The 23390-nt window shown below is 35.3% G+C and overlaps 12 protein-coding genes, 18 long non-coding RNA genes and 1 other non-coding gene across 31 annotated transcripts; 19 read left to right on the top strand and 12 right to left on the bottom strand.

Annotated features, from left to right (window-relative positions):
- Positions 1 to 70: 70 nt before the first annotated feature.
- On the bottom strand, positions 71 to 932 carry SPOM_SPNCRNA.3011. Its single transcript, NR_192379.1, has one exon. It is a non-coding gene; the product is annotated as a non-coding RNA (long non-coding RNA).
- On the top strand, positions 111 to 1398 carry trm9 (tRNA (uridine) methyltransferase trm9). The gene is made up of 2 exons (NM_001019113.3): positions 111 to 263; positions 313 to 1398. Exons 1-2 carry the CDS (start codon positions 183 to 185, stop codon positions 916 to 918), a joined length of 687 nt encoding a protein of 228 aa, NP_593681.1. The 5' UTR covers positions 111 to 182; the 3' UTR covers positions 919 to 1398.
- SPOM_SPNCRNA.3010 lies at positions 1102 to 1405 on the bottom strand. Its single transcript, NR_192378.1, has one exon. It is a non-coding gene; the product is annotated as a non-coding RNA (long non-coding RNA).
- A 634-nt stretch (positions 1406 to 2039) lies between these two features.
- SPOM_SPATRNAGLY.02 lies at positions 2040 to 2110 on the top strand. Its single transcript has one exon. It is a non-coding gene; the product is annotated as a tRNA-Gly (tRNA).
- A 170-nt stretch (positions 2111 to 2280) lies between these two features.
- SPOM_SPNCRNA.189 lies at positions 2281 to 2687 on the bottom strand. Its single transcript, NR_150611.1, has one exon. It is a non-coding gene; the product is annotated as a non-coding RNA (long non-coding RNA).
- Positions 2404 to 2628, top strand: SPOM_SPNCRNA.3009. The gene has a single exon (NR_192377.1). It is a non-coding gene; the product is annotated as a non-coding RNA (long non-coding RNA).
- Positions 2688 to 2726: 39 nt separating the features above from the next.
- On the top strand, positions 2727 to 4061 carry byr3 (translational activator, zf-CCHC type zinc finger protein). Its single transcript, NM_001019112.3, has one exon. It carries the CDS (start codon positions 2808 to 2810, stop codon positions 3345 to 3347), a length of 540 nt encoding a protein of 179 aa, NP_593680.1. The 5' UTR covers positions 2727 to 2807; the 3' UTR covers positions 3348 to 4061.
- SPOM_SPNCRNA.807 lies at positions 4033 to 5777 on the top strand. The gene has a single exon (NR_151185.1). It is a non-coding gene; the product is annotated as a non-coding RNA, possible alternative UTR (long non-coding RNA).
- Positions 4162 to 5555, bottom strand: pof14 (F-box protein Pof14). The gene has a single exon (NM_001019111.3). The coding sequence runs from the start codon at positions 5502 to 5504 to the stop codon at positions 4209 to 4211; it is 1296 nt and encodes a 431-aa protein (NP_593679.1). The 5' UTR covers positions 5505 to 5555; the 3' UTR covers positions 4162 to 4208.
- Positions 5778 to 6069: 292 nt separating the features above from the next.
- mal3 (microtubule plus-end binding protein, EB1 family Mal3) lies at positions 6070 to 7675 on the bottom strand. Its single transcript, NM_001019110.3, has 2 exons — positions 7613 to 7675; positions 6070 to 7552 (listed from the first exon to the last, which is right to left on the bottom strand). The coding sequence occupies exons 1-2, from the start codon at positions 7652 to 7654 to the stop codon at positions 6668 to 6670; spliced, it is 927 nt and encodes a 308-aa protein (NP_593678.1). The 5' UTR covers positions 7655 to 7675; the 3' UTR covers positions 6070 to 6667.
- On the top strand, positions 6981 to 7385 carry SPOM_SPNCRNA.3008. Its single transcript, NR_192376.1, has one exon. It is a non-coding gene; the product is annotated as a non-coding RNA (long non-coding RNA).
- SPOM_SPNCRNA.3007 lies at positions 7536 to 7744 on the top strand. The gene has a single exon (NR_192375.1). It is a non-coding gene; the product is annotated as a non-coding RNA (long non-coding RNA).
- Positions 7745 to 7911: 167 nt separating this feature from the next.
- On the top strand, positions 7912 to 8137 carry SPOM_SPNCRNA.3006. Its single transcript, NR_192374.1, has one exon. It is a non-coding gene; the product is annotated as a non-coding RNA (long non-coding RNA).
- Positions 7920 to 8242, bottom strand: SPOM_SPNCRNA.3005. The gene has a single exon (NR_192373.1). It is a non-coding gene; the product is annotated as a non-coding RNA (long non-coding RNA).
- A 517-nt stretch (positions 8243 to 8759) lies between these two features.
- Positions 8760 to 9542, top strand: rps7 (40S ribosomal protein eS7). The gene has a single exon (NM_001019109.3). The coding sequence runs from the start codon at positions 8767 to 8769 to the stop codon at positions 9352 to 9354; it is 588 nt and encodes a 195-aa protein (NP_593677.1). The 5' UTR covers positions 8760 to 8766; the 3' UTR covers positions 9355 to 9542.
- Positions 9543 to 9859: 317 nt separating this feature from the next.
- Positions 9860 to 10605, top strand: SPOM_SPNCRNA.806. The gene has a single exon (NR_151184.1). It is a non-coding gene; the product is annotated as a non-coding RNA (long non-coding RNA).
- Positions 9933 to 10295, bottom strand: SPOM_SPAC18G6.13 (uncharacterized protein; the record flags this gene model as incomplete). Its single annotated transcript, NM_001019108.2, has 1 exon — positions 9933 to 10295. The coding sequence occupies exon 1, from the start codon at positions 10275 to 10277 to the stop codon at positions 9933 to 9935; it is 345 nt and encodes a 114-aa protein (NP_593676.1). The 5' UTR covers positions 10278 to 10295.
- Positions 10606 to 10740: 135 nt separating the features above from the next.
- On the top strand, positions 10741 to 12038 carry SPOM_SPAC18G6.12C (uncharacterized protein). Its single transcript, NM_001019107.3, has one exon. The coding sequence runs from the start codon at positions 10860 to 10862 to the stop codon at positions 11787 to 11789; it is 930 nt and encodes a 309-aa protein (NP_593675.1). The 5' UTR covers positions 10741 to 10859; the 3' UTR covers positions 11790 to 12038.
- rrn3 (RNA polymerase I general transcription inititation factor subunit Rrn3) lies at positions 12027 to 14578 on the top strand. Its single transcript, NM_001356055.2, has 2 exons — positions 12027 to 12242; positions 12386 to 14578. Exon 2 carries the CDS (start codon positions 12495 to 12497, stop codon positions 14292 to 14294), a length of 1800 nt encoding a protein of 599 aa, NP_001342810.1. The 5' UTR covers positions 12027 to 12242; positions 12386 to 12494; the 3' UTR covers positions 14295 to 14578.
- On the bottom strand, positions 14517 to 17012 carry lem2 (LEM domain nuclear inner membrane protein Heh1/Lem2). Its single transcript, NM_001019105.3, has one exon. It carries the CDS (start codon positions 16690 to 16692, stop codon positions 14626 to 14628), a length of 2067 nt encoding a protein of 688 aa, NP_593673.1. The 5' UTR covers positions 16693 to 17012; the 3' UTR covers positions 14517 to 14625.
- SPOM_SPNCRNA.3004 lies at positions 14585 to 15765 on the top strand. Its single transcript, NR_192372.1, has one exon. It is a non-coding gene; the product is annotated as a non-coding RNA (long non-coding RNA).
- SPOM_SPNCRNA.3003 lies at positions 15874 to 16531 on the top strand. Its single transcript, NR_192371.1, has one exon. It is a non-coding gene; the product is annotated as a non-coding RNA (long non-coding RNA).
- A 117-nt stretch (positions 17013 to 17129) lies between the features above and the next one.
- On the top strand, positions 17130 to 19629 carry edc1. The gene has a single exon (NM_001019104.3). The coding sequence runs from the start codon at positions 17203 to 17205 to the stop codon at positions 18139 to 18141; it is 939 nt and encodes a 312-aa protein (NP_593672.1). The 5' UTR covers positions 17130 to 17202; the 3' UTR covers positions 18142 to 19629.
- Positions 19630 to 19651: 22 nt separating this feature from the next.
- On the bottom strand, positions 19652 to 19889 carry SPOM_SPNCRNA.3002. The gene has a single exon (NR_192370.1). It is a non-coding gene; the product is annotated as a non-coding RNA (long non-coding RNA).
- On the top strand, positions 19837 to 21327 carry mra1 (rRNA (pseudouridine) methyltransferase Mra1). Its single transcript, NM_001019103.3, has one exon. The coding sequence runs from the start codon at positions 19878 to 19880 to the stop codon at positions 20955 to 20957; it is 1080 nt and encodes a 359-aa protein (NP_593671.1). The 5' UTR covers positions 19837 to 19877; the 3' UTR covers positions 20958 to 21327.
- On the bottom strand, positions 19990 to 20326 carry SPOM_SPNCRNA.3001. The gene has a single exon (NR_192369.1). It is a non-coding gene; the product is annotated as a non-coding RNA (long non-coding RNA).
- Positions 21232 to 22335, bottom strand: utp11 (U3 snoRNP-associated protein Utp11). Its single transcript, NM_001019102.3, has one exon. The coding sequence runs from the start codon at positions 22273 to 22275 to the stop codon at positions 21526 to 21528; it is 750 nt and encodes a 249-aa protein (NP_593670.1). The 5' UTR covers positions 22276 to 22335; the 3' UTR covers positions 21232 to 21525.
- On the top strand, positions 21391 to 21650 carry SPOM_SPNCRNA.3000. The gene has a single exon (NR_192368.1). It is a non-coding gene; the product is annotated as a non-coding RNA (long non-coding RNA).
- Positions 21889 to 22550, top strand: SPOM_SPNCRNA.2999. Its single transcript, NR_192367.1, has one exon. It is a non-coding gene; the product is annotated as a non-coding RNA (long non-coding RNA).
- On the bottom strand, positions 22509 to 23241 carry SPOM_SPNCRNA.188. The gene has a single exon (NR_150610.1). It is a non-coding gene; the product is annotated as a non-coding RNA (long non-coding RNA).
- Positions 22667 to 23177, top strand: SPOM_SPNCRNA.2998. The gene has a single exon (NR_192366.1). It is a non-coding gene; the product is annotated as a non-coding RNA (long non-coding RNA).
- Positions 23242 to 23390: the final 149 nt, after the last annotated feature.

Genomic DNA, 23390 nt, shown 5'->3' with positions numbered 1-23390 from the left:
AATCCTTAATTTTGAACCATGGCAATAAACAAAGGAATGGAAATTATTTTCAATCTCTAATTTCGAAATTAACATCCCTATAACCCATCGTTTTAGTTTTACCATTTGCTAACCTTACCCAACCTTCGAGACGTATTTTAATCGGCTTCAAAGGCTACAAATTTTTACTTATTTATATTAAAATGGAAATAGAGTACGAAAATGAATATGTTCATCAAGTATATGATAAGATTGCAACACATTTCTCAGATACTCGATACAAGGTAAGTTAATACAACGATATTTAATTAAAGCTAATCAGTCATTTTGTAGCCATGGCCAGTGGTTGAAAAATTTTTAAAATCTTTGCCTTTGGGCTCTGTAGGAGTAGACATTGGGTGCGGAAATGGCAAATACCAAAAGGTTAACCCAAATGTTTACATGATAGGAAGCGATCGTTGCGTAAAACTTGTTAAAATAGCAAGCAATCTAGGTCCTATGGTTATTTCTGATGGCCTGCACGTACCTCATCCAAGCAATCGGTTTGATTTTGCCTTAAGCATAGCTGTAATCCATCATTTCAGCAATGAAAACCGAAGGTTGCAAGCTGTTCAGGAAGTTTTAAGACCATTAGTAAAAGGAGGGAAAGCACTATTTTTTGTTTGGGCTTTAGAACAAAAGAATTCAAGGCGTGGTTTTTCAGAAGACGGACCGCAGGACGTTTATGTTCCTTGGATATTAAAAAGGCAATATGAGTATCCAAATGCAAAGCCGGAGGAATTAAAGGGGCACGATCCTGCTGAAAATATTGCGTATCAACGTTACTACCATTTATTTCGCAAGGGTGAATTAAATGAGTTAGTAGAGACCGCAGGCGGCTCAATATTGGAACATGGCTACGACCGTGATAACTGGTGGGTAATTGCTGAAAAAAACTAAGTTTTGGAATGAAAATTGATCGTCATATCACCTTGATAGAACAGATTTTTCATCTTTCTTGAACTTGTTCTCAAAAAGTTGGAATATTTCTATTTTACCTTAATTACATAGTTTAAACTATTTTCGTTCGGAAAATGATTTTACAGATTTTTTTTTTTAATCTAACTGGTAGAAGAATTTCTGTGTTTTATGTCTCGATTATTAATTTACTGCGTTTAATTATAAAATGAAGCGATGAACTAGTCATTCCCAAGGGCGAAAAGCGGTCAAATGTACTTGTTTTCAAAAAAAAAATTGACGGTTTCTTAGTATGACAATAGTGATAATTTGATATCGATTGAAGTGGTTTTCTGTTAAATGATACTATACATCTGTGAATGGGTTGGAAATTAAAATGTTAATCTAATTTTTGTTAATAGTTTATTCACGTAGGTTAGTGAAATGACGGTTCAAAGGTTGCATAAGTATTGGAAATCGATGAAGTATGTCAAGCAAAAACATTTTGTAAAATGAATAAATTTCAAAAAAAAAATATTTTTTTTTAGAATAATTTGGAATAATCATGCATTTCTGTATATGTTAAACTTTTAATATAAATCTGTGCTTGAGTATGAAATGAATTATCTAAAAAACAGTGTTTGAATAAACGTGTCCCAATAATAATGATAAATTGTAAAAAATATGTAGGAATTATACAAAATTTATTAAGCCACAAATAGGAATAGTAATTAACGTACAAAATTTGATTTGAATTTAATAATTTAAATGCGACTAAGTTACTTGCTTTTCTATTTACCAAAACGAATTCCAAAGAGAAAAAAATAAGCAATTAATAGTTTGGCAAAACACTTACTGCATGAATTAAATTAATAATCCGACATGCATTAATAAATTCTTGGTTGCTAAATTCAAATAAAGAAGTAATCAGCAGTTCTTTGCTCCTTAGTCGAATGATTACTTTTTTTCTATTCCATTCACCTTCTATTTCGTATTTGTTATATTCATAAAGTCTAGGAAAAATATAAAAAGATTTCCAAGATCCTAATTATCTATTTAAAATTATTATGTTGATATATCGTCGCGTAATATAATTAAATCTTTTTTTATCGAAACCTCAACAAGCTTTGGTGGTTTAGTGGTATAATGAATCGTTGCCATCGATTCGACCCGGGTTCGATTCCCGGCCAAAGCATTATTTTTTACCAAAACAATTTTTGGATTTATTTTGATTTGTTTGAATTCAAGCACGTGGTACTCTGGATACCTAAAATATGTACAACTATAGATTCCAGTAATATATATATTGCAAATGACTGAACTCAATTCTTCAGGCGCTATACTGTGAATGCAATGTTTCTACGATTTTTTGCCATGAAAAATAACGATGCTTATTTACCACGATTCAAAGTAACTAAGCGTTTGGTTATATTCGCTTGGAATACCAATCTACATTACAATGAGGAGGCAATAATTGCTATGATATAAAGCTATTGTCAGAACCAAAAAGTCCTGAGTTTATGGGAAAGAGTGAGCTTACTAGTTATGTAAGATATTACACTCTCTATCACAAAAAAAAGCAAGTATGCGGTAACAATTCTTCGATTCCATGACTCTTTTTAATTGGCAAGTTGTTGTGCTTCTTCCGTCGGTCTAAAACAACTAAATTCTTATTTATTGACATCTTTAAGACCAAAATAGTCGCTTGTCAAATTCGTTACTTCCAAGTGCCACCATGTGCTTGTTACTTAAGAAAAATTTAGACAGTCACACGCTCCTATTTATTAAGGAAGTGTAGTCAGGTTAGCGAGAAAAAGTACATTTTTTCTGTTTTTTTTTATTTTTCTTAATTTTCTTTAATAATTTTTTTTAATTGTAAAGGAGTTGTTAAGATGGAGTCTGAATCTGTTCCCACCGTTCCTCAAACCACTCGTCCCGGTCCTCGATGCTATAACTGTGGTGAAAACGGTCATCAAGCTCGTGAGTGCACCAAGGGTTCAATCTGCTACAATTGCAATCAGACCGGTCACAAGGCTAGCGAATGCACTGAGCCTCAACAGGAAAAAACTTGCTATGCTTGTGGTACCGCCGGACATCTCGTTCGTGATTGCCCCAGCAGCCCTAACCCCCGTCAAGGTGCGGAATGTTACAAGTGTGGTCGTGTTGGTCACATTGCTAGAGACTGTCGTACAAATGGTCAACAAAGTGGCGGACGATTTGGTGGTCATCGCTCCAACATGAATTGCTATGCTTGTGGCTCTTATGGCCATCAAGCCCGTGATTGCACTATGGGCGTGAAATGCTACTCTTGTGGTAAGATTGGACACCGCAGCTTTGAATGTCAACAAGCTTCAGATGGTCAACTTTGTTACAAGTGTAATCAACCAGGCCACATCGCCGTCAATTGCACCTCTCCTGTAATTGAGGCATAAGTGCTTGCTATTTATAACCCTTTGTCGTGGTATGAAGATATTTTTTCTTTTTCTTGTCCGATTTATTCAAATTTGGCAAGTGGTCATATTCTTACAAATCCCTTGAGCGATCTGCGCATTTAGTTATATAGAAAGCATAATTTTACATCCTTCTCTTCGTCCTTATTTTTTCGCACACTTCTGAATTCATTTTTGCTTCGGATCCTTAAGGATATTTGTACTGAAGCCTGAGATGCACCACCTCATTTCTCTCCTGTTTTCTCGTCACCGCTAAAAGATGGATGTTGATAGATTAAATCCTTTTTGTTTCAGTTTATTTTTACTGTTGTAGTGGCATTTTTTTCCTATTATTTTCAATTCACGAGCTTGAAATAAAAAAATTTGGAATATGGGAATTCTATAAATGATAGAAATTCCTTGGTCCATTTGGATGATTTGTTTTTTTTAGTGCCATTATTTAATGGAACTTTTGGTTTTATATGACAACTCACTATCAATTTCATTTACGAAATGGGTTTTGGCGTTTTCGTATTTTTTGAGTAACTTAATTTACCTTATGTGTTTGTACAGTAAATGTTAATGCTCTGACTTATTAACAACTTCTCTACTTCTTAATCTCTCATGGTATCTGTATAACAATATTTACAAAAGGGTTCTGGGTCATTTGCCTAATTAATATTATTTTTTCCTTGCATTGCTTACTCTGCTTTTCAAAAATGAACTGTAATTGAAAACGGGTGAACGATAAATGTAACAGTTGTCATAGACAAAAAAAAATTTATTAACTTCAATTTTACTTTCATACAAATTTGACATCGAATTTGTCTATTACATAAAATCGTAGTATATTAATCCAAAATTTTATTGTTCACATAACTCAGCCAACTGCGCTCGAAACAAACGAAATAAACTTCTTGCAAATTCACCTTGAGAATGGTAAATACTCTTGAACGCTTTCTCTTCATCCCTAGCCAATTGAACATGCTCCGATAACCAAGAGGGGAATTTTTGACCAGGCCTGCTTATATATCCCACCCCTAAACGATCTTTCATAACATCAAATTTGTATCTACTTACAGGTTCATAAAAGTCAATGATTGCTTCTAAGCATTGATCACATATATTGGTAGCAACAGAAGGCCGGTAAAATGAGGTAATGCAATCTTTAAACTTAGTTAACTTCGGTATTCTATTGCAAAGCACACAACGGCCTACAAGATTGCATGCTAGCTCTATATATGTAGACTCATCGCATGACTGTGTTCCATCTCCTGTTTGGATGATCGAGGAGGCTAACGAAGAAGTATCAGAATGAATTGTCTTTGCTGCATAACTTTGATAACTTGGATCAAGAAAAATTGGAATGATTGTAGGGATATCGGTAAATTTGGCCACAGCACTTGTGTTTATAGACTCAGAGCAAGTTACAGCCGAATTTGGATTTTTTTTATGCACCTTAAGTAATCGTTTCCAAAATGAAACATTTCGAGGGCTGAGAATCTTTTTAAAACGTAAACATGTATTGGGGAGGTCATGGATAAGGGTATGTCGTTGTTTTCTATATGAAAATGCAAAGGGTAACTTCTCTATGTATGAAGCATCATAGCAATATGAAAAAATCAGCTGTAAAATTTCATCCGGACAATCCAAAATTTTTGCATACTTAGGACTCTCAGATGAGTATCTATAATATAAATTTGACTTAGGTGAAGCAACAGTTAAATTTAATGAAGAGTCAAGATTATCGCTACTTGGTATTTTTCTGAAAGGCAGGACTTGGGTAGTATACTCGGCATAATCATTAATCAATTCTAGAAGATTTCTACTTAGTGAGCATTTATCAAGTAGACCTTCATAATCAATCATTGCTGAAGCATGCGAATCTCCATCAACAACCAACGTATTCCAGACACCATTCCAATTGTCTTCTTCATCAAAATTAGAACAGATCGAAACCAATCGCTTCATGGCTCTTACTCTTGCTAAACAATGCACAAATTCATCAAATGTTTGAGGCTTGAAATATGAGCTTCTTATTTTTTTGCGAGTATCGATTAGTATTCTTAAAAACGATTCATCTTGATCCAAGTGCTCATTCACGCTGGTATTCATATAGCATGTATGCGTTTTGCAATTTTGAAATGAAAATTGAAGCATTTAGTTTGATTAAGTAGTAGTACCCATATACAGTTCGTTGATGGTGATGTTGGCTGACTGCAAGCTCAATTTGCCGGTTATCAACATTGCATAATTATACATCACATGGTTACTTACTCATACCGGCCTGAGAATTAGGTGAATAAAAACCTATATAGAAAACAGAAGTTTTATAATAAAAACTAGTGGTATACTTCGCATATTATACTAATGTGGATCGAATTTAATTCTTTGTGTGAAAGACGTAACATTGGTGTTATCAGATCAGATAAGACAAATTGATCAAACCCCCCGGCGGGGGGGGGGAAACTTGGTGCTTTGAATTTCATTATTGAGATTTTTGCTTTGCAAATTTAAAGAATTGTGAATGAAAGAGTTTTATTTATTATTAACGACGTGTAGCTGAATTGCATAACTTTAAGCTTGATTTAAAAATTTGCTATTTAAAGTTGATATAGTTCGAGTAAAAAAAATAAACTAACAAAGGTACCTCAAAATTTTACATACTTTACTATTGCTAGTAAAAATGACAAGCATAAACACCTACGGTTTATAAAGTCAACAATATATATATATAAGATAAGGATAAGTAATTAAACTTCTACATCGCTGAGACGTACGCAGTTGAAACGTTTTAACATAATCAGATCATTGAAAGTAAATATTTTACTCTTTATTTTGCTCATATATGAAAAAGGCGATTTTAAAATCGGATGCAAATTTTTTTTAAATCGAGTAGATATTTCAGCATCATTGAATAAAATTCTGAAACATCCATTCATACTTTTCAACATTTAATTATAAAAAAGTTTGGTTCGTAATCACTGAAACGTAGAAGCAGGATAAATTTAAATTATCCTTGAAGCTTTTTTAAAGAAATAAGAAAAATATCCTATTTGGGATAATTAGACGGCTCAAACACTAAGGATTAAAGTTTATTACAATTAGCATTTGTAGTATACAGAATGCTATATGTTAAGGAAAAAGAACGAAATTAAATGAATTTGGAGGTCATGAGGCACGCAACATTCGATCAGGTTAAATAAACAATAAGGAATAAGAAGAACTCCCTATAAAAATAAATATTTCGGTTTCCTTTATTTACGTTGTTACAGTGAAAAATGAAGAATTTGCAACAAAAAAAAACTTTAACTTAGTACTTTTTAAAACGTGATATTCTCATCGTCATCAACCTCTAAACTTTGTAGCCTAGCATGTACGAAATCTGGTGCAGAGGGAACGCGTTGAGTTTCTGAGTCTTTTAGGTCAGTCATTTGAGCCTCTTCAGCGACGTTGTTAGTATCATGGTCCGTAAGGGCGGTAGTTAAATCTGCGGGTTGATCAGGTGGTAACTCAAAACCATCCTCAGTAGAATAAAGTATTGCTTGAATACGCTCCAACATATTTTCCATTGACATAGGAGAAGTGGTCAAATGAGTTTGTACAAGTATTTCAATTTCTCGAAGCTTGTTAAAATAGAAATCACGTTCTCTCTCCAAACCAAACATCGTCTCATTAACTTCGTACAACTGTGTTTCAAGACTAGTGATTTGTTGTTGTGCTTGCTTTGCCCTTAACACTGCCGCAGTATTTGCAGTCGAAGACACGTTATTGTTGTTTGCTGATGACTTAGTCATTGAAGGTGTAGAACTACCAGAAGAAACCTGACGGCGACGAGAAGGGCCAGTTGCTCCTGCAGAGGAATTCATAACACGAGTGTTAGCAGGTCCTCTATTCCCCCGGCGTGCCAGCGCATCATAATCGCCCCCAGGATAATATTGATCCCAAAAACGTTTGGCCCATTGAACGAACTCCAGATTATCTTGCATTTTACAACGCGATAGTCTCTCAGGGTCTACAACTTTATCGATACCCTTCTTCAAGAATACCTGTTGAAGAACTTTCCAATTGTTTATATATTGATACTCATTATTGCATTCAAAATTCACCTTTTTTAGTGGTATGTCTTGATATATGGAGTCAAAAATCTGTATCATAGCGTAACCTTTTCCACAATCCTCAATCCTGGTCAAACCAAGGCTTGTAACCTTTAAAATAAGTCAGTAAGCTGATAATTTTTTCAATCTAACTAAGATATTAAAGCGTACTTGGTTGATCCAAGCTAAGAGCTCTTGCCGAGATTCAGACATGTTGTGTGGTATTGAGATGATAGAGTCGCGTCGTACAAGCGCTGCAGAAAACACAATGAATTTTATTGACACCAAGTGAACAAATAAATTAGCTTGGGATTTTATTTATCATATTTTCTATAAATTATTTCTGATTTTAAACAAGTAGAAGTTATGTAAACAAATCTTTAATGGGTATTATAACTGAAAATTTACATGTATTCCGGAATATTCGTTGCAAACATTAAAATAACTATCTCTCAATTAGTTTTTTTTTTATTTACTAAAGAAGTAGGCTGGATGTTGAAATTAAAAGCAGAAAAGATTGGGATAAACCTGATTTAATTAATCAATTAAACAACATTTTTAAAGGCAGAATTTGAAAGATGCACTATGTGATGCCTAAACAATAAATCGGAGAAAAACAGTTACAAATAAATGAAATAGACAAAAAATTTGGACTTGGTATAATCTTAGAAACGTAAAATAATTTGATTAGTTTTTACATCTAAATTCATAAACCGATGTATGTAATTACTAGTAAGAGTTTTAGCAGTTTTGCATTTAGTTAGATTGTAATTATAAATTATAATTATGCTTACTTTGTTATTAACAACAATAATTTAAAATAAGGAAAAGTCTTCTAAGAACATAACAATTCTGGCAAAATATTATTTCATACGTTTGCTACATATAAATCATCAATCGGCATTTACATGTTTAACAAAATATTGAAGATAAATCCTTCATACTTAGCTTGTAAACATAAATTTCTCATCATTTACTCTAGTATAATATGAAAAAAATCCAATGTTTCGTAAATATGTGACTGCTCTTATGGTAAACAAACATGACCCAAAAAACTACGATCGTTGCGTTCGACCAAAATTGTTATAATTATCGTTCAAATGGCATACATAATTCCATTTGATTAACTTCCTACTTAGCTTTGAAATTCGATTGTAGGCATCTTCACTACAGAATGCAATTAAGGCATTTTAACGATGTACGCAGGTCAAGCAAAGAGTAGAAGACCCAAGTTAAATTACATGTTACCCCGGCAACATTTTGGAAGAGCAGTCACAAAGTGAAATATGGAGAGGTCGAAACAATTTCTTTTCTACACAACAGCAATGTCTGCTCTCAACAAGATTGTCAAGCGTTCGAGCTCCCAGCCCACTGAAACCGACCTCCTTGTTGCTCAATGTCTCTATGATTTAGAGAGTTCTTCTAAGGACATGGCCAAGGAGCTCCGCCCTCTCCAAATTACTTCTGCTCGCGAAGTTGAAGTTGGAGGTGGAAAGAAGGCAATCGTTGTTTTTGTGCCCCAACCCCTTCTTAAGGCTTTCCACAAATGCCAAGCTCGTTTGACCCGTGAGCTCGAGAAGAAGTTTGCTGACCGTCATGTAATTTTCATCGCTCAACGCCGTATCTTGCCCAAGCCTGGCCGTAAGTCTCGTGTTACTCAAAAGCGTCCTCGTTCTCGTACCTTGACTGCTGTTCACAACGCTATTCTTGAAGACATTGTTTTCCCCACTGAGATCATTGGCAAGCGTACTCGTCAAGCTACTGACGGTCGCAAGACTATCAAGGTTTTCCTTGACAACAGAGATGCTAACACTGTTGATTATAAGTTGGGTTCCTTTTCTAGTGTCTACCACAAGCTCACTGGCAAAAATGTTACATTCGAGTTCCCTGTTGCTACCGGCGAGGGCTTGTAAGCAATAAAATTTCACGTTTTGCGTTCGTATCGGTTTCGAGTCGGATTTCATAGCTTTCAATAATTTAAGTTGTCTGACTACAATTGTATCATCGATAAGTACTTCATTGTATACTTGCTTTGGAGTAGTGATTGCTTAGCGCGTATGGATAAATTTCGTAGAAAAGAATACATCTAATTTCCAAGTTTAACCTCCTCTCGTGGAAGTTTATTGTCGCTTGTGTAAGTAAAAAGTAAAATTTTCAAGCTTTGTTGTTGTATACAGAATTTATAATATATATTCTATATTCTTTCATAGACTGAACTTTTCATAGGTGTTATATATCTTAGCATAAAAGTTTAGTGTCAAAGCAGCGGCAGTGCAAACGTTAAGCATAATACTGCTGGTCCATTAAGTTTATAATGATGAAAACAGTGCAATGTCATCCTAAACTTCTTAGAAATTGTCGTAGGTTCAAGGGACAGATAAGCGATCGTTAAATTGCAAACTTCAATTCGTTGTTCATGTGATTTACCATTGCAGATAGCTTTATAATATAATTTTTTAATCAAATAAATCAGAGAATAGCAAGCAAAGCACTAAGCCTCCATTTCTACATCTTCCCATTCAACTAGCTCAGATTCAACGGAGGTATTCTGCGTTGTATACACTCTGAACGGAAGAACAGGTAAATTCGGAGGATAAATTTCCTTCACAATTTTAATGTGGTCGTCAGTTTTAAGATATTGTGAGATAATTCCCGTCATCGGAACTGTAAATCCTTCTTTAAGTATTTGAAGCCTCCAATCCGCACATCCTCCATTAAACATCCATATGGCATGGCATAAATCTGCCACACAATTAACAGAGTCAACTAATTCAAGACTAGAAGTCTCAACCCATTGTTGAATTGGAAATTCGGTGCAGGAGACTTTGAGCCGCATACTAGTTCATAGAGGGTTAAAGTAGGAATTAAAAGTACAGAAAAAGCAACAGTTTCCTTGCCCATGTAAATTAATGTTGGTGAATTGATGAAATGTCCTGAATGCTAAGTTAGTTTGTAAAACTAAGTCCTTTTACAGATTCGATTAATTTCATATATTTGATCAGGCCAGCATAATTGATGAAAACCTATTACATTGTATTCTACAGTTATAAGCAACAAAAAGATCTATGCTTTTGTACAAATTGTTAAAAAAGTATTTCTACCAATTAGGTGATTTGTAAATAATCAAATACATAAATTATATATGATCAGCAAGTCAAACCACTACCCATTGAACGAAGCTTTGGAAGAAGCGAAAGGCGTTCTGAATACCGCTAAATTTTTGTAAAAAATCGAAACCCTGTAGAATCGTGTCATTTTGGTTGACCTAAACATAAGGTAATATATTAAGGGGGTCAATCATCCCTTTACCCACTTTTCCAGGTTTCTTGTGTAAGACATATAACTAATATACAATCTACAGTGCTATTAATTTTAAATTGTTTTTTAAAAAAGGAGGATTAACTGGTTTTTAAGCACGATGGCATTTTCCTTTCAGGTTTCAAAAATGAACTCATTTGACAACTATAATGCTGCAATTCATCCCAAGCACGACCTCATTTCAGTGAATGCTCCGGTATTTGGTAAGGATGCCAAATTGTCGCCTCATTTAGCTATCGTTTTAGCTGATAAGGGGTTCATGTTGGAGCAAGTATGTCTACCTTGGAGGTATTTTACAGATCGCGGGTTTGTAGTTGAATTCGTAATCGCCGAATCCATATTTCCTCCAAGACCCCCGAAACCTAATGATTCTTATATGACCGGCTGGAAGAGTCATGTACTCGGTGCTTCTAAGGAAATCTTAGACATATATAGCGTTCTCTGTACTCTGAATGAGTTCAACAATCCAAAATGCTATCGATCAAATGGTTTTACGTTTGATAATTTTAGTGCTGTTTTCATAACTGGAGGGAGAAATCCATTCGTGCGTGAGATGCTAGAAGACCCACTTTTACATGCCAGCCTGGTTCCTTACATCCATTCATGTCGTACAATTCAACCGGATGAAGAGGTTAAGGATAACAGAAAGATCAAAGTGTTAGGTGCCATTAGCCAGGGTGCGGCTGCAATTTATTTGGCAGAGCCTAACATCAACATGAAGACTACCACTATTCCTGCATGGATGGAGCGCTCAAATTCCTTTTTAAACCCAACACCGGATAACTCTACTTATCCCTATGCTGCCACTATAATCCCTAAGGATAAATACGTTTCTGGTCCATATCGTCGTGTCGCTTTTACATACCAGGATGAAAACTACTATTATATTTCAGGAAGAAGTAACAAGGATATTGGCGAATTATCGAAAAAAATGTATTTAATGTACAAACAGGCATACAAAGATTTAAATGCATCTTTGAGAGAGCGCCGCAGACGTTCTACTAGTAATCGAAGGAACTCTGGTATTTGAAGAAAACAATTATCACGCTTTATTTATTCTGTTTAATTGATTTTCGATCCGGTTTTATTTGGAAGATCCCTACTTTTCTTTGTTTAATATTACACTTAATTTGGTATCTACATAGTTTTTAACTTAGCATACATTAGAAATCGGTATCTATATTGCATTGTTTAGCAAAGAGCGCAATGCGCTGCATTTCAGTATATACTCAAATTTTCTTTACAAACTGTTAGCATAGTTTCTGCCAACCGCCACACATGGTTTGCTTTTACGTTGAATGAATTAATGATCACTCTTATAATTTAAATTTGTTTTATCTTACAAATTTATTTTGATTATTTTATCTGACTCATTTGAGACACCGAAAAGTTTTTGGGGTGTAAAATTCATTCGTGGGAAGTCCTGTAAATTTCTAAAAATTTAGCTTTTCGAAGCAAATTAACGGCTTAGTTTTTGGAAATTGTAAGGAAATGTTTTATTAATAAGAGAGATATAGCAATGTTTGGTTTTTTAAGCAATTGGGTCAACTTGACTTGAAACAGTTTATTTCCACATTTACTTTACTCTTAAGTTTTGGTTTAACTTTGAAACTAACTATTACAAAGTTTAGAATAACCATACGTGAATTTATCCGCTAGTGTTATTCTTATTATTTTTTTGTTTGCATCCATTCCTTTATCTGTGATTAGTGCAAGTGTTTATCTCGTCTTTACAATGCCTTCCATCATTTCCTCTACGAATCCTCAATATATTAATAAATGTGTTAACAACGGGACAATGGCATCTTCTACAAATGTTCCCGATCGTACTGTAGGTTCCAAAAGTTTTGCCTCTTCAGTTTCCAAAAATGATGGACGATTAATGCAACAAATGTTACGTGCTTTCGTCAATAAAGCTTTGGACGACAAAGCAGAAGGAAATTTTGCCGGTTATGAAGATCTTAGAAGACAGTTTGCTGCAAAAAGTGATACTAAAGATGCACCTTCCTCTCTGCAACTTCAAAACTTATTGTCGGCTTTGACGTGCAATGTTTCCAGATTGGATAGCTCTAATTCTTCTTTAGTTATGAGCGTACTAGATTCTGTTTGGGTGAGCAGAGATGAGTCCTTTGTGAGATGCTATACTCGATTTTTAGGAAATCTCATATCTGCACAATCTAATTACTTGCCGCTAGTTATGACTATGCTGATTCAGCATATGTTGTATCGGCCTGATAGTTTAGCAATCCATTATGAACATGCTCATATGGCTTTAAAATATGTGTTGGAACTTGTTCCCCGTGCGCATTCCTTCTTGTATAGTAGCATACTTGAGGAGTTTCCGTACAAGGACGAGAGCCTTTTAGCACAGATGACTTATATTTCGAACGTTTTAAGTATATGTGAATATGTACCATCAATTAAAGGTCCTGTATTGCATGCAATAATTGATAAAATTATCCAAATTGATGTGGAAATACAAGTAGAGGTTGATGATGATGATGAGGAGGAGGATGAAGTGGTAACAGATGATGATGGAACTAGCAATGCCGATTCTGAAGTTATTACAGCTTCAACGTTATATGAACGGCATACTGCTATTTCAAGTGAAATGACATCTAGCACAATATTGACTCCTCCCTCATTAACAGACACTCGTCAATTGATGCAGCAACTGGATCAGCTATTGTATACTTTATTTTCTTATTTAGATTCCAATTTAAAATCTACTAGTAGAGATCGTTACTTGGTTTATAATAGTTTGATTAAATCATTTGTGAACACGGTCCTTAAAACGTTCCGTTGTCGATATACTCAATTTTTGATATTTTGGGCTTCTCAGTTGGATCCCGAGTTTACTGATATTTTCCTTGGAGTGCTTACGGAAGTTTGTCTTGACCCATCACAACCTTATACTTTAAGATTAAGTGGTGCAATGTATATTGGGTCTTACGTTGCTAGAGCCAAAGCTTTAGAAAAAAATACAATTCAGATCATCGTTAATATGATGACTCGTTGGGTTGAAGCTTACTTAGATCAATGTGAAAACGAGCTGTCCGATGATTTACTATCTAAACACTCGGTTTTTTACGCAATTAATCAAAGTATTTTTTACATATTTTGCTTTCGTTGGCGTGAACTTTGTGTCTCTGATGAGTCTGAATCCATGGAGCCAAGACCTAACGAATGGATACCGGGCTTAGAGATACTTCATCGGTCCGTTCTTTCTCGGCTTAATCCATTGAGATACTGTTCCCCCAATATTGTACTTCAATTTGCAAAGGTTGCAAATCATCTCAATTTTATGTACGTCTATTCCATTATTGAGCAAAACAGAAAAGGAATTTTTAGAGAAGGGTTCGACACTATGGATGCCTATTTTCCCTTTGATCCTTACCGGCTTACGAAGTCTTCTATAATTGTTCAACCATTTTATAACGAATGGCAACAAATTCCAGGTTTGGATGATGACGAGGAAGAAGAAGACACAGACTACGAATCTTCAACCGTAATGTTGGGTGAATCTCCCTTTTGAATTCCTTTATTTTTTTTTAAATACCCTTTCTATGTGACATGTCCTATTTTTTCTCCGCTAATTTCTTACTCTAGACATGCCCATATTCAATCAAAAATGGTACTGGTTTTGGTTTTTATTTTAAAATAATTTATTTGGTATAACTAAGAATCACATTAATATAAGAAATACAGTTAAATTTCATCAACCTTGCAAACAAGTCCTCATTATACCAATTTTATGTTTCATTTTTAATATGTATAAGCATTCAGATAAATATATTATTAACTTACTTTTGTATTAGCTATGAAAAATGTCATAAATACAAAGCTAGAAATACAGTCGAGAATCATTATTCACGTAAAGGGGAAGTTGTATTAATAAATGAACGATCGGTTTGGAAATCCAAAGTATTTGTGCCGACCCACTCCCATACACGGGTCCATTCGCCGTCTACTTCTGATTCACGAGTTCTTACACTGCCAACTTGTTCAACACGTTCGACTATTGCTTCCCAAAGAGTTCGAGCAGTTGCTTTCGTCATATGAATTTGTTCCAATGGGCCATTTCCATGAAAGAGTATATCATGCATTTCGATTAGTGGTATAACGGGTTCTTGAGATCGAGACATTTGATAATTTGCTTTCTGTCTCTTCAAAGATTCTACACAGAATCGAGAAGCCGATGGTAGATACTTTGCTACGATACTGCGAGTACGAAAAAAATTGATGAGCTTAAAAATAACTCCTGACAACGCAAGGATTCCAAATAAAAAAACTTTGTTCCTCCAAACAAATTTTATCAGTTGCTGTTTTAAACGACACCGCAAAGGAATACCTGCCCAGCTATCGTAGCAAATTAATTTTGAATCCATGACAACTTCATTCGTTTCAGAAAGTACTGCCAAAGAAGCTTTAAATAAGTCCTCAAACATTTCAAGGCCAAGGGTTGGAGATTTTCTTTCAAGAAGCGTATCATGTAATAATCCTAACGCAAATGGTTTTGATGGGAAGGAGATATGATCAGATGATATATTAAGATTATCGGCGACATAAGGGTGCGCATTGTACGACATATTTCGTTCCAGCAAATCTGACGAGTTATTGCTACAATGCAAAATTGCATTCCAGGATCTTAATACACTTAAACATTCTTCACGAAAAATATTAACACTTTCTTCTCTAGAAGTATCACTAACGCAATACTTGGAGGGCCAAAATCCTAAACTTGAATACCATGGTTCGTAGAGGACATATCCGGGCTTGCATTCAACGTAATTTGGAGAGGGACATATTGCATTCGGAGGGCAAGTTCTACACAATGATGGAAAACTTATTCCAAGAATTGAAGCAGAACTTCCACTGGCACCCGAATCACAGAATCCTGCTGTAAACATTTTCTCCCGTAATAAAGCCAGAAAAATTGCTGCCACCACTCCTAATAAAATCATAAAAATATGCACTAAATAAGAAGAAGATATCGCGCTGATTCCAGGAAAGGCGCGCAAATTGTGAAGAAGACGATAATTGGCGTACTTAATGTCGTGAAATACTTTTTTAATAAACGACCAAAGTTTGCTTTCTTTTCGAGTCTGCTGCAAAACGTAATTTTGAAAAAGCTCGTCATCTTCCTCAGCAGAGTCTACTTCAGAATAAGGCGATGAAGATTCAGAGGGCCTTGCACTGTCAAGAGGAGCAAACTCGATATCTCGAGAGACTCGCTCAGGAACATTAGTAAAGGGTCGTTTATGTTGAAGAGGACTAGAAGTGGCTGAAGTTTGTAGACGATGTGATATTTTGGGAGACCTCAATTGTGGAGAAAAATTGTTTGAAGATGAAAGCAGCTTTAACCTCTCCGAAAATGCTGGCGAAGTATGTAAAGCAGAGCTATCCATAAATGACATAGGAACAGCTACCCTATGAGATTTATGCGAGCGAAATTTTGGTGTAGACGCGTGGGCTGGCGGAGTTTTCATAGTCAGCGATGTTTCCACATTAGGGCTCAATTCAGAATAGGACTGAAAGGTATTATTTTGAGAGACGTGCGGAGACTCTATTTTAACCGGGGTTTCAATGTTGCTAGGTTTGTCAATGAATTGTGGAGACAGAAGCGGTTCTGTTTCGTTGTGTGGCTTTTTCGTGCTTTTGGAAGGAGAGGAGGGATAAAGGTATTTAGGAGCTATTTCATCCTCGGAGCTAGACGCTTTTGAGGTGTTAGAGTTTTCCTCTTTTTGAAGATGAGACAATAAATGTTGTGGACCAGAGCTTAATTTGTTTTTCCGTATTCTATCCACCATCCTAATATACTCTATTTTTCTGGCATTCACAGGGAATGACACTCCCGATTCATGAAGGATCTTTTTCAAGTCTATGACACGAAGATTTCGCAATTCGAAGTTAGGGTCCTCCCAATTGTCCATGGTGAATAATTCAAACTGATCAAAAATGGTATAAAGCTGATATAAGCTAGTTAATTACATGAATCCTTATCTACATTAAAAAGGAAACCTGGCATAAGTTGCTGATTCGTGAACGTAATTGCAATCCCATACAAATTTATAATATTACAGCAATGAGCTATAATATACTTAGGAAATTGCTTGAATTCCACTGTTCAAACACACCTTTTCAAATTTAATAAAAGACTTCACTAAACGAAGGTAAAGCAATTTCTTATTTCTCTATCTTTGTGCCGAATCTTTGTTTTCCTTCTTTCTTTTTGCCAGTTAAAGTGGGTGGCAAATAATGGTTAAGGGAAGAAAGCTCTATAAGGAGGCATAGCGCAGCTCATTGCTTTGTGTCACCTCAGCCCAAATAACGTATATTGGGTAAGAGTGTTGCCCCCGAAGTTATCCTTAACCAACATCAATCACTAAGAATACAGAATCCATGATCATTAGGGATTACTCGAATTTTGACTATAGTAAAAAATGCAAAAAGACATTGGACGTAGATTTCAACGTAATAAGAAGAAAATTAATTCTAAACCGGGCGGAGCAATGGTTGCTTCCAGCGATGTCGAGTTCAGTTTAGATGGAATGTCGATTATGCCCCAACGAGATGGTAATCTCCAGATACCTAACTTTGTGAAACCCAAGAGTACTTTTGCTACTTCTAACATTGGTGAAAGCAATGGTAAGCGAAATGGCGATAAAGTACGCGGGAATCGACGCTCTAAATCTGGTCACAGTTCGTATGCTGGCTCTCGTATCTCAGGTGGCAATTCTAATTCCCACCTTCCTTCTGGTGTTGCTTCGGCTCCTGCTGGCTTAGGAATTGATAAGGTTGCCGTCGGAGAAGTTGATTCTCATTTGAAGTCTGTATCTTCTTACGTTTCCAATTCTTCCGGTGCTGATCGATCTTTTTCTTCGAATTCCTCTTCCGATACTAATTCCATTCTTTACGCCGGTCCTACATTTACTCATTCTCCGGCCGCTTCTAATCTTCCCATCCCTACGTTCTTACACTCTCCCGTTTCCGAAAAGGCTGAATGGCAACCTCCTACTGGTAGTGTGAACTCAAACATGCCTTTCCAGTTTCATCAATCTTCCTCTGTTCCTTCAACCCCATCCGAAGTTGCCATGGGTCATAATTTTTGTCCGATGTCTCGTAACGATCCCTCATTGCAGAGTATTCAACAGACGAATGGATTTTACAGTGGACACAATTCTCCTCATACTAACTATTCAGCTTCCACTCCTTCTTTTAATCACTTCAATGCTGCCGGCCATCCCACTGGTAACATTACCCCTACTTTGAATTCCCCTAATAACGGCATTCATTGTCATTCTACTTCTGCCCTAGACTTATTGTTTCATCGCGATCGTGAACAGCGCTTGTTCCGTATGCTGCGTCAAGGAAGTGCATAGTTTCATTGGATGCTTATTTATGTCTAAGGACATATCACCTTTTTAAGCCTCGTGTTCTGTTCTAACTATTCCACTTTTTTGTTTCACCTTCTTTCGTCTCCGCGTTTATCTACACGTGTTCGTTGTAGCACTATTTATTTGAACATTGGCCAAGAGAATTTATCATAGTCTAGTATTTTTGCTAGTATTATGACTTTCTTACTATCACCCTATGTACCTCTGTCTTTCTGTTTTTTTGGATTATAGAATTTAGCTCTCTATATGGGTTAATTTTGTTTCCTTCGCTTTTGGTTTTTAGAGGATTTCATACAAAAGCTACTGAATTCCTTTTCTAACGGCTTATAGTTAAAAGAAATGCCAACGTTTTTAATGGATTTCTTGGATTTGAAATCTTGATTTTTATTGACTAGATTTCCTTAACTTCATCTTATTCCTTGTTAGTTAATTGAGCGAGCAATTCATTTATAATATGGAAATGTTCGTCAATGACTATTTATCGAAAATGTGCCTCGTTTACTTTTCGATTTGTATGCTTAGAATGGGCATTTGTTACCTTTTTTATGAGCGTTGGGTGTTATGATCTGCATATTGCATTAATTTTATTCTGGCTAGTTTTTATTATGCTATTAATAATCTCGTTGTGCTTTTATCGAGATTTGTTTGAAACTTGTTTCACCGGTCTCGTACATTTTTTTCTCTTGTGTTTTTTTCTTTTAATTTTCCTAATTATTACTGACGTGTTGCCTATTGCTTTGCGATGACAGTACATCTTATTTTCCTGTGTCGAGGATTATAGTTATAATCTTCTTTTCCTCTCATGAACTTGGCTTTGGTTGCCAACCTTTTAAACTTTCGTCCATGATATACATGATGTTTGCTAATATAAGTGATATTTATGTGGTCACCTTTTTTGGCGAATGTTGTAACCTATCTTCTACGCTCAAGGAGTACATGCAATGTGCTTTATGCTTTTTTTTTTTTGAATGTTTGCAATTTTCAAGCCCTCGGTTTTTGAGCTTTCATTGCTAGTCAAGATAGTCAACTTATCGTTGATTATAATATCTTTCACTCGCAAATCGTTTTTACGTAAAGACTGAATTACGGCAACATTTATTGCTCTTATTTGTAAATAGTTTTGGAATCATTTCTTTTTAAAACTTTAAATTTATCTCTTTCCTTCATTGTTTACAAATAATGTTGCATTAAGTGGTGATTTAGTTTTTCTAATATAAACACATATTTCCGTCACTGATGTGTCGCGTTTGTGTATTTATCCACCTGATATGTGCAACAGTATTAGAAGGCACGGTTTTTCTGTGTGTTGACGATACCTGTTTACACATTCCTTTTAATCCACTTCCTTTACTTCTTTTCCGTTTTTTTTTTATTTTTATTTTTATTTTTTTTTTTTTTGCTGAAGATGGACTTATATTACCTGCATTTTTTTAGTTAATATAGAATTCATTGAAAACAAATTTTCGGCGTGTGTAGATTTTTTATAATTTTTTTGTTGATTTAGATAAGTCATTGTTTTGTTCAGCTCAATGCGCGAGTGATATGTTTGGTTTTACACTTGTTGGTTTAAGCGGATCGTAAGTTCGTAAATATGCGTTATCTTGTTTAAGCAAGGTAGGTTAGATCTGATAGTTATTTGTAGCTACCACCAAAAGCAAATTTCTCAAGCCATTATTTTTTGTCGAAACCCAATATCTGGTAGACTAGCTTTTTCATCATTCATGCCTACTTATTCCAAAAGGAAGTCTAGAGGCTCTTTAGAGGTTTCTGAGAAAACCAATCAACCCAAATTCATAAAGAGAAGTCAATCGAGTGAAACAATAACGTCAGGTGAAACTGCTAGTGAATTGATGCAAGATGAAAAGGAGCAGAGTAATGGTGCAGTAGGTTCTATTGAAGATGAAGAATTACAACGACTTCGTGAGAATCAAGCTTCTGTTGAAGCTCTTTCGAAAAAGCCAGAGTCTATCGATCGAGAGTTGGGTGTTGAGGCTTTAGAAATAGATAATGTAGTAAAGTCAGATGAAGAAAAGGAGGATCCCAATGGTGCTTCTTCCAAAACCGTCAAAGCTCGTCCACTTCCTGCAGGGTCGGTTCATCGTGTTACTACCCATATGGCGCCAATACCAGCGAGGTCAATTGGTTCTCATGATACTACAACACAGCGTTTGATTGTCGTATTGGACCAAGCATGTTTGGAAATTTATAAAGTTGGCAAGGCTAAGGATGCAAAATATCAACTTCTAAATTGCGATGATCATCAAGGTATTTTAAAAAAGTTAAACCGTAACATTGCTCAAGCGCGTCCTGATATTACTCATCAATGCTTATTGACTCTTTTGGATTCTCCACTGAATAAGGCAGGTCGTCTTCAAGTGTACATTCACACAGCTAAGAAAGTTTTGATTGAAGTGAATCCCTCTGTTCGTATTCCTAGAACTTTCAAACGTTTTTCCGGTTTGATGGTGCAGCTTCTTCACAAGCTCTCTATTCGTAGTGTGAATGGCAATGAAAAGCTTCTAAAGGTGATCAAAAATCCAGTTACAGACTACCTTCCTCCGAACTGTCGAAAGGCAACATTATCTTTTGATGCTCCTACTGTTCCTCCTCGCAAGTATCTTGAGACTTTACAGCCCAACCAATCGGTTTGTATTGCAATTGGTGCTATGGCTCATGGTCCGGACGATTTTTCGGATGGTTGGGTTGACGAAAAAATCAGTATTAGTGACTACCCTCTGAGTGCAAGTATTGCTTGCTCTAAATTTCTTCATTCTATGGAAGACTTTCTAGGAATTGTATAATTATTAAGGTAAAAATTTTTGCATTGTCTTCATTGTTATTCAGCTTATATCCTGTGCTATAGATATTCACTTTTTGATATAGCTTGAATTTTTTGGTACGTTTCGTACTTTACATTTTCTTTAGAGAGTATTAGAATAAAATAACAACTATAATTCTAGCTTCTGCAATTACAAAAAGAAAGGAAACAATTTATCACACTACAAGGCATTGAATTAAACCATTCCATACACTTTTAAAGTTTGGGAATTACAACCTAAGACAAACTCTTAATACTCACCGATAAAATAATTCGGTAATATTGAATGACTCACAACACTATGAAGCTCAATATGAGAAATAGATGGATATTTGCTTAGAATTAGACAGATGATTAAACCAAATTATTCATAAATAAGCAATCCATTCGTTAAAAATTCCAAAACCTAAGTACATTCATACTAAATAGAGAAAATGATAAATAACAAAAAAGGTACAACTAAATGAAAGAAACGAAATAACAACCAGTAAATCACAAACACAACAAACTGAAAACAGTTCCTCAATTATGTTAGGAGCAATTTAAGGAAATTATCGTTTTCTCTCATTCCTCCACTTGTATACCGGTTTTCCGTTTACGACCTTCTTTTTCTGACGGCCTCCTTTTCCCTGTAAAAGTCTATCAAGCTCGACACGTTCTTCAGCAGCCGCCAATTTTTTGTCGCGTTTCTGGCGCAAAAGAAGCTCGGTCGCCGCCTTTTCTTTTAATTTTGAGTGCAATTTTCCAGAAAAAGGCTGGTTTGTCAGTTCATTGTTTTCAATTTGATCTTTCTTTACACGATTTTCGGTTCGACCAACCAGATCATCTGTAGTTTGGAAAAATTCAGCTGGGTTAAAACTTTTTGCCTCTTTAACATTGTCTACGAAGATGGTGTGCTTCCTGGATTCATTTTTATTCCGATGAGCTCCCACAGTATGCATTTGTTGTTCCAAATGATCAATTTTAGCACGTTCAACATTGCGATGATGCCGAATCCAGCCAATGTCTTGAGTTTTCAAAATTTTGATTGTGTCCATATCGATGGTTGAATCCTCGCGCTGTTCAAGGGGTACTCCATTTTTGGTCTTTTTGTGTGTCATTTCATGATAAAACTCATCAGGGTTTCTTTCAAGGGCTTTTTCACGAAGACGTTTTAACTTCTTTTGCTTTGTCTTATAATCCTGAGCACGCTGCGCATAATCCTTTCGTTTCTCTAGCAAACCCCATTTTCGTCTTTCAAAAGGCTGAGCTCTTTCTCGATGATTTTTCCTTTGACCTGCATTTTTAAAAGACGAAGACATCTTTAAAAAAGTTATGGTTAATGTTTGGCTGTTTGTCAAAGAACCGAATTATTGGCTTTTAGCAGATTCGCCTCTGCAAAATATTTGTGTTTAGGGCACTACAAGTGTTAGCGTGCAATGTGCTCAGGACGTTAAGATACGCTATTACCCCCTTGGCTAGTGCTTGTATTGTTTACGATTTGAAGTTATACTGTTAATACTCTATAGATATAATCAAATTTTTTAGAAAGAGTCTTTGGCTGAATGGTGGCTTGTTAGCTTTCTAGTAGAATTGGAAAGTTTACTGTTAATGTGCAGCCCATATCTATCAGTTTAGCAATACTTATTATTAAAAAATAATTGTCTTAACTTCTCTATAAAACTTTTTATTCATTGATTTATTCTGCTCAAAAGGAACGGAAGCCTCAAGATAATTTATTAATTACTGAAAAATAAAAAATAAGGAAAGTAAGAGCAACGCATTAGGACTAATCGCTATGCTGTCGTTAACATTAACTGTCATCGATATCTCACTACATTACACATTACTTAAGTTTAATGTCCTTAATCTTATCCATTACGATGCCGTCGTTCCCAATGTATGTGCTTGTGGTTGACATAACTCAATTGAACAAAAAGTGCATCTCTTTGTTCTGTAATTCCACTGAATTGGTAAATAATGTTAAGCATTGTTATACCGATTATCCTTCAGTATGGCTTTATTTTAAAAAAAGATTTTGTTAAATAGTCATCGTAGTTTACTGTATCCTCAAAGCAGTTATAGATGCTGTAGCTGACGGCAAGTTGTCTTTACACACTTCCCACAATGAAAAGGGAATAGATCAAAGAAGAGAAAAAGCTGTTACTGGTGAGTGTAAAACGCTTGGCACAACCGAGAGTTTCATAGCAAGTATATTAGATTTTTGTTATTCGATTCAGAAGATTTAATTCATTAAACATTTGTACTTTGATTTTTTCTTAATTTACCCTTAATGCTTGTACAATATAGAATATTGACTGCAGCCTAGCAAAAACTAGGGAACTAATATTTACATGTAATATGCGTTATTAAATGTGTATTTTTTTTTTTTTTTTTTTTATGGGAAATATAATTAAATTCGAACTGATATTAAATA

Source organism: Schizosaccharomyces pombe (assembly GCF_000002945.2).
Source record: "Schizosaccharomyces pombe strain 972h- genome assembly, chromosome: I".
Lineage (NCBI taxonomy): Eukaryota > Fungi > Ascomycota > Schizosaccharomycetes > Schizosaccharomycetales > Schizosaccharomycetaceae > Schizosaccharomyces > Schizosaccharomyces pombe.
Note: the sequence above shows the minus strand (reverse complement) of the source record. Positions and strands in the feature narration are given on the sequence as shown.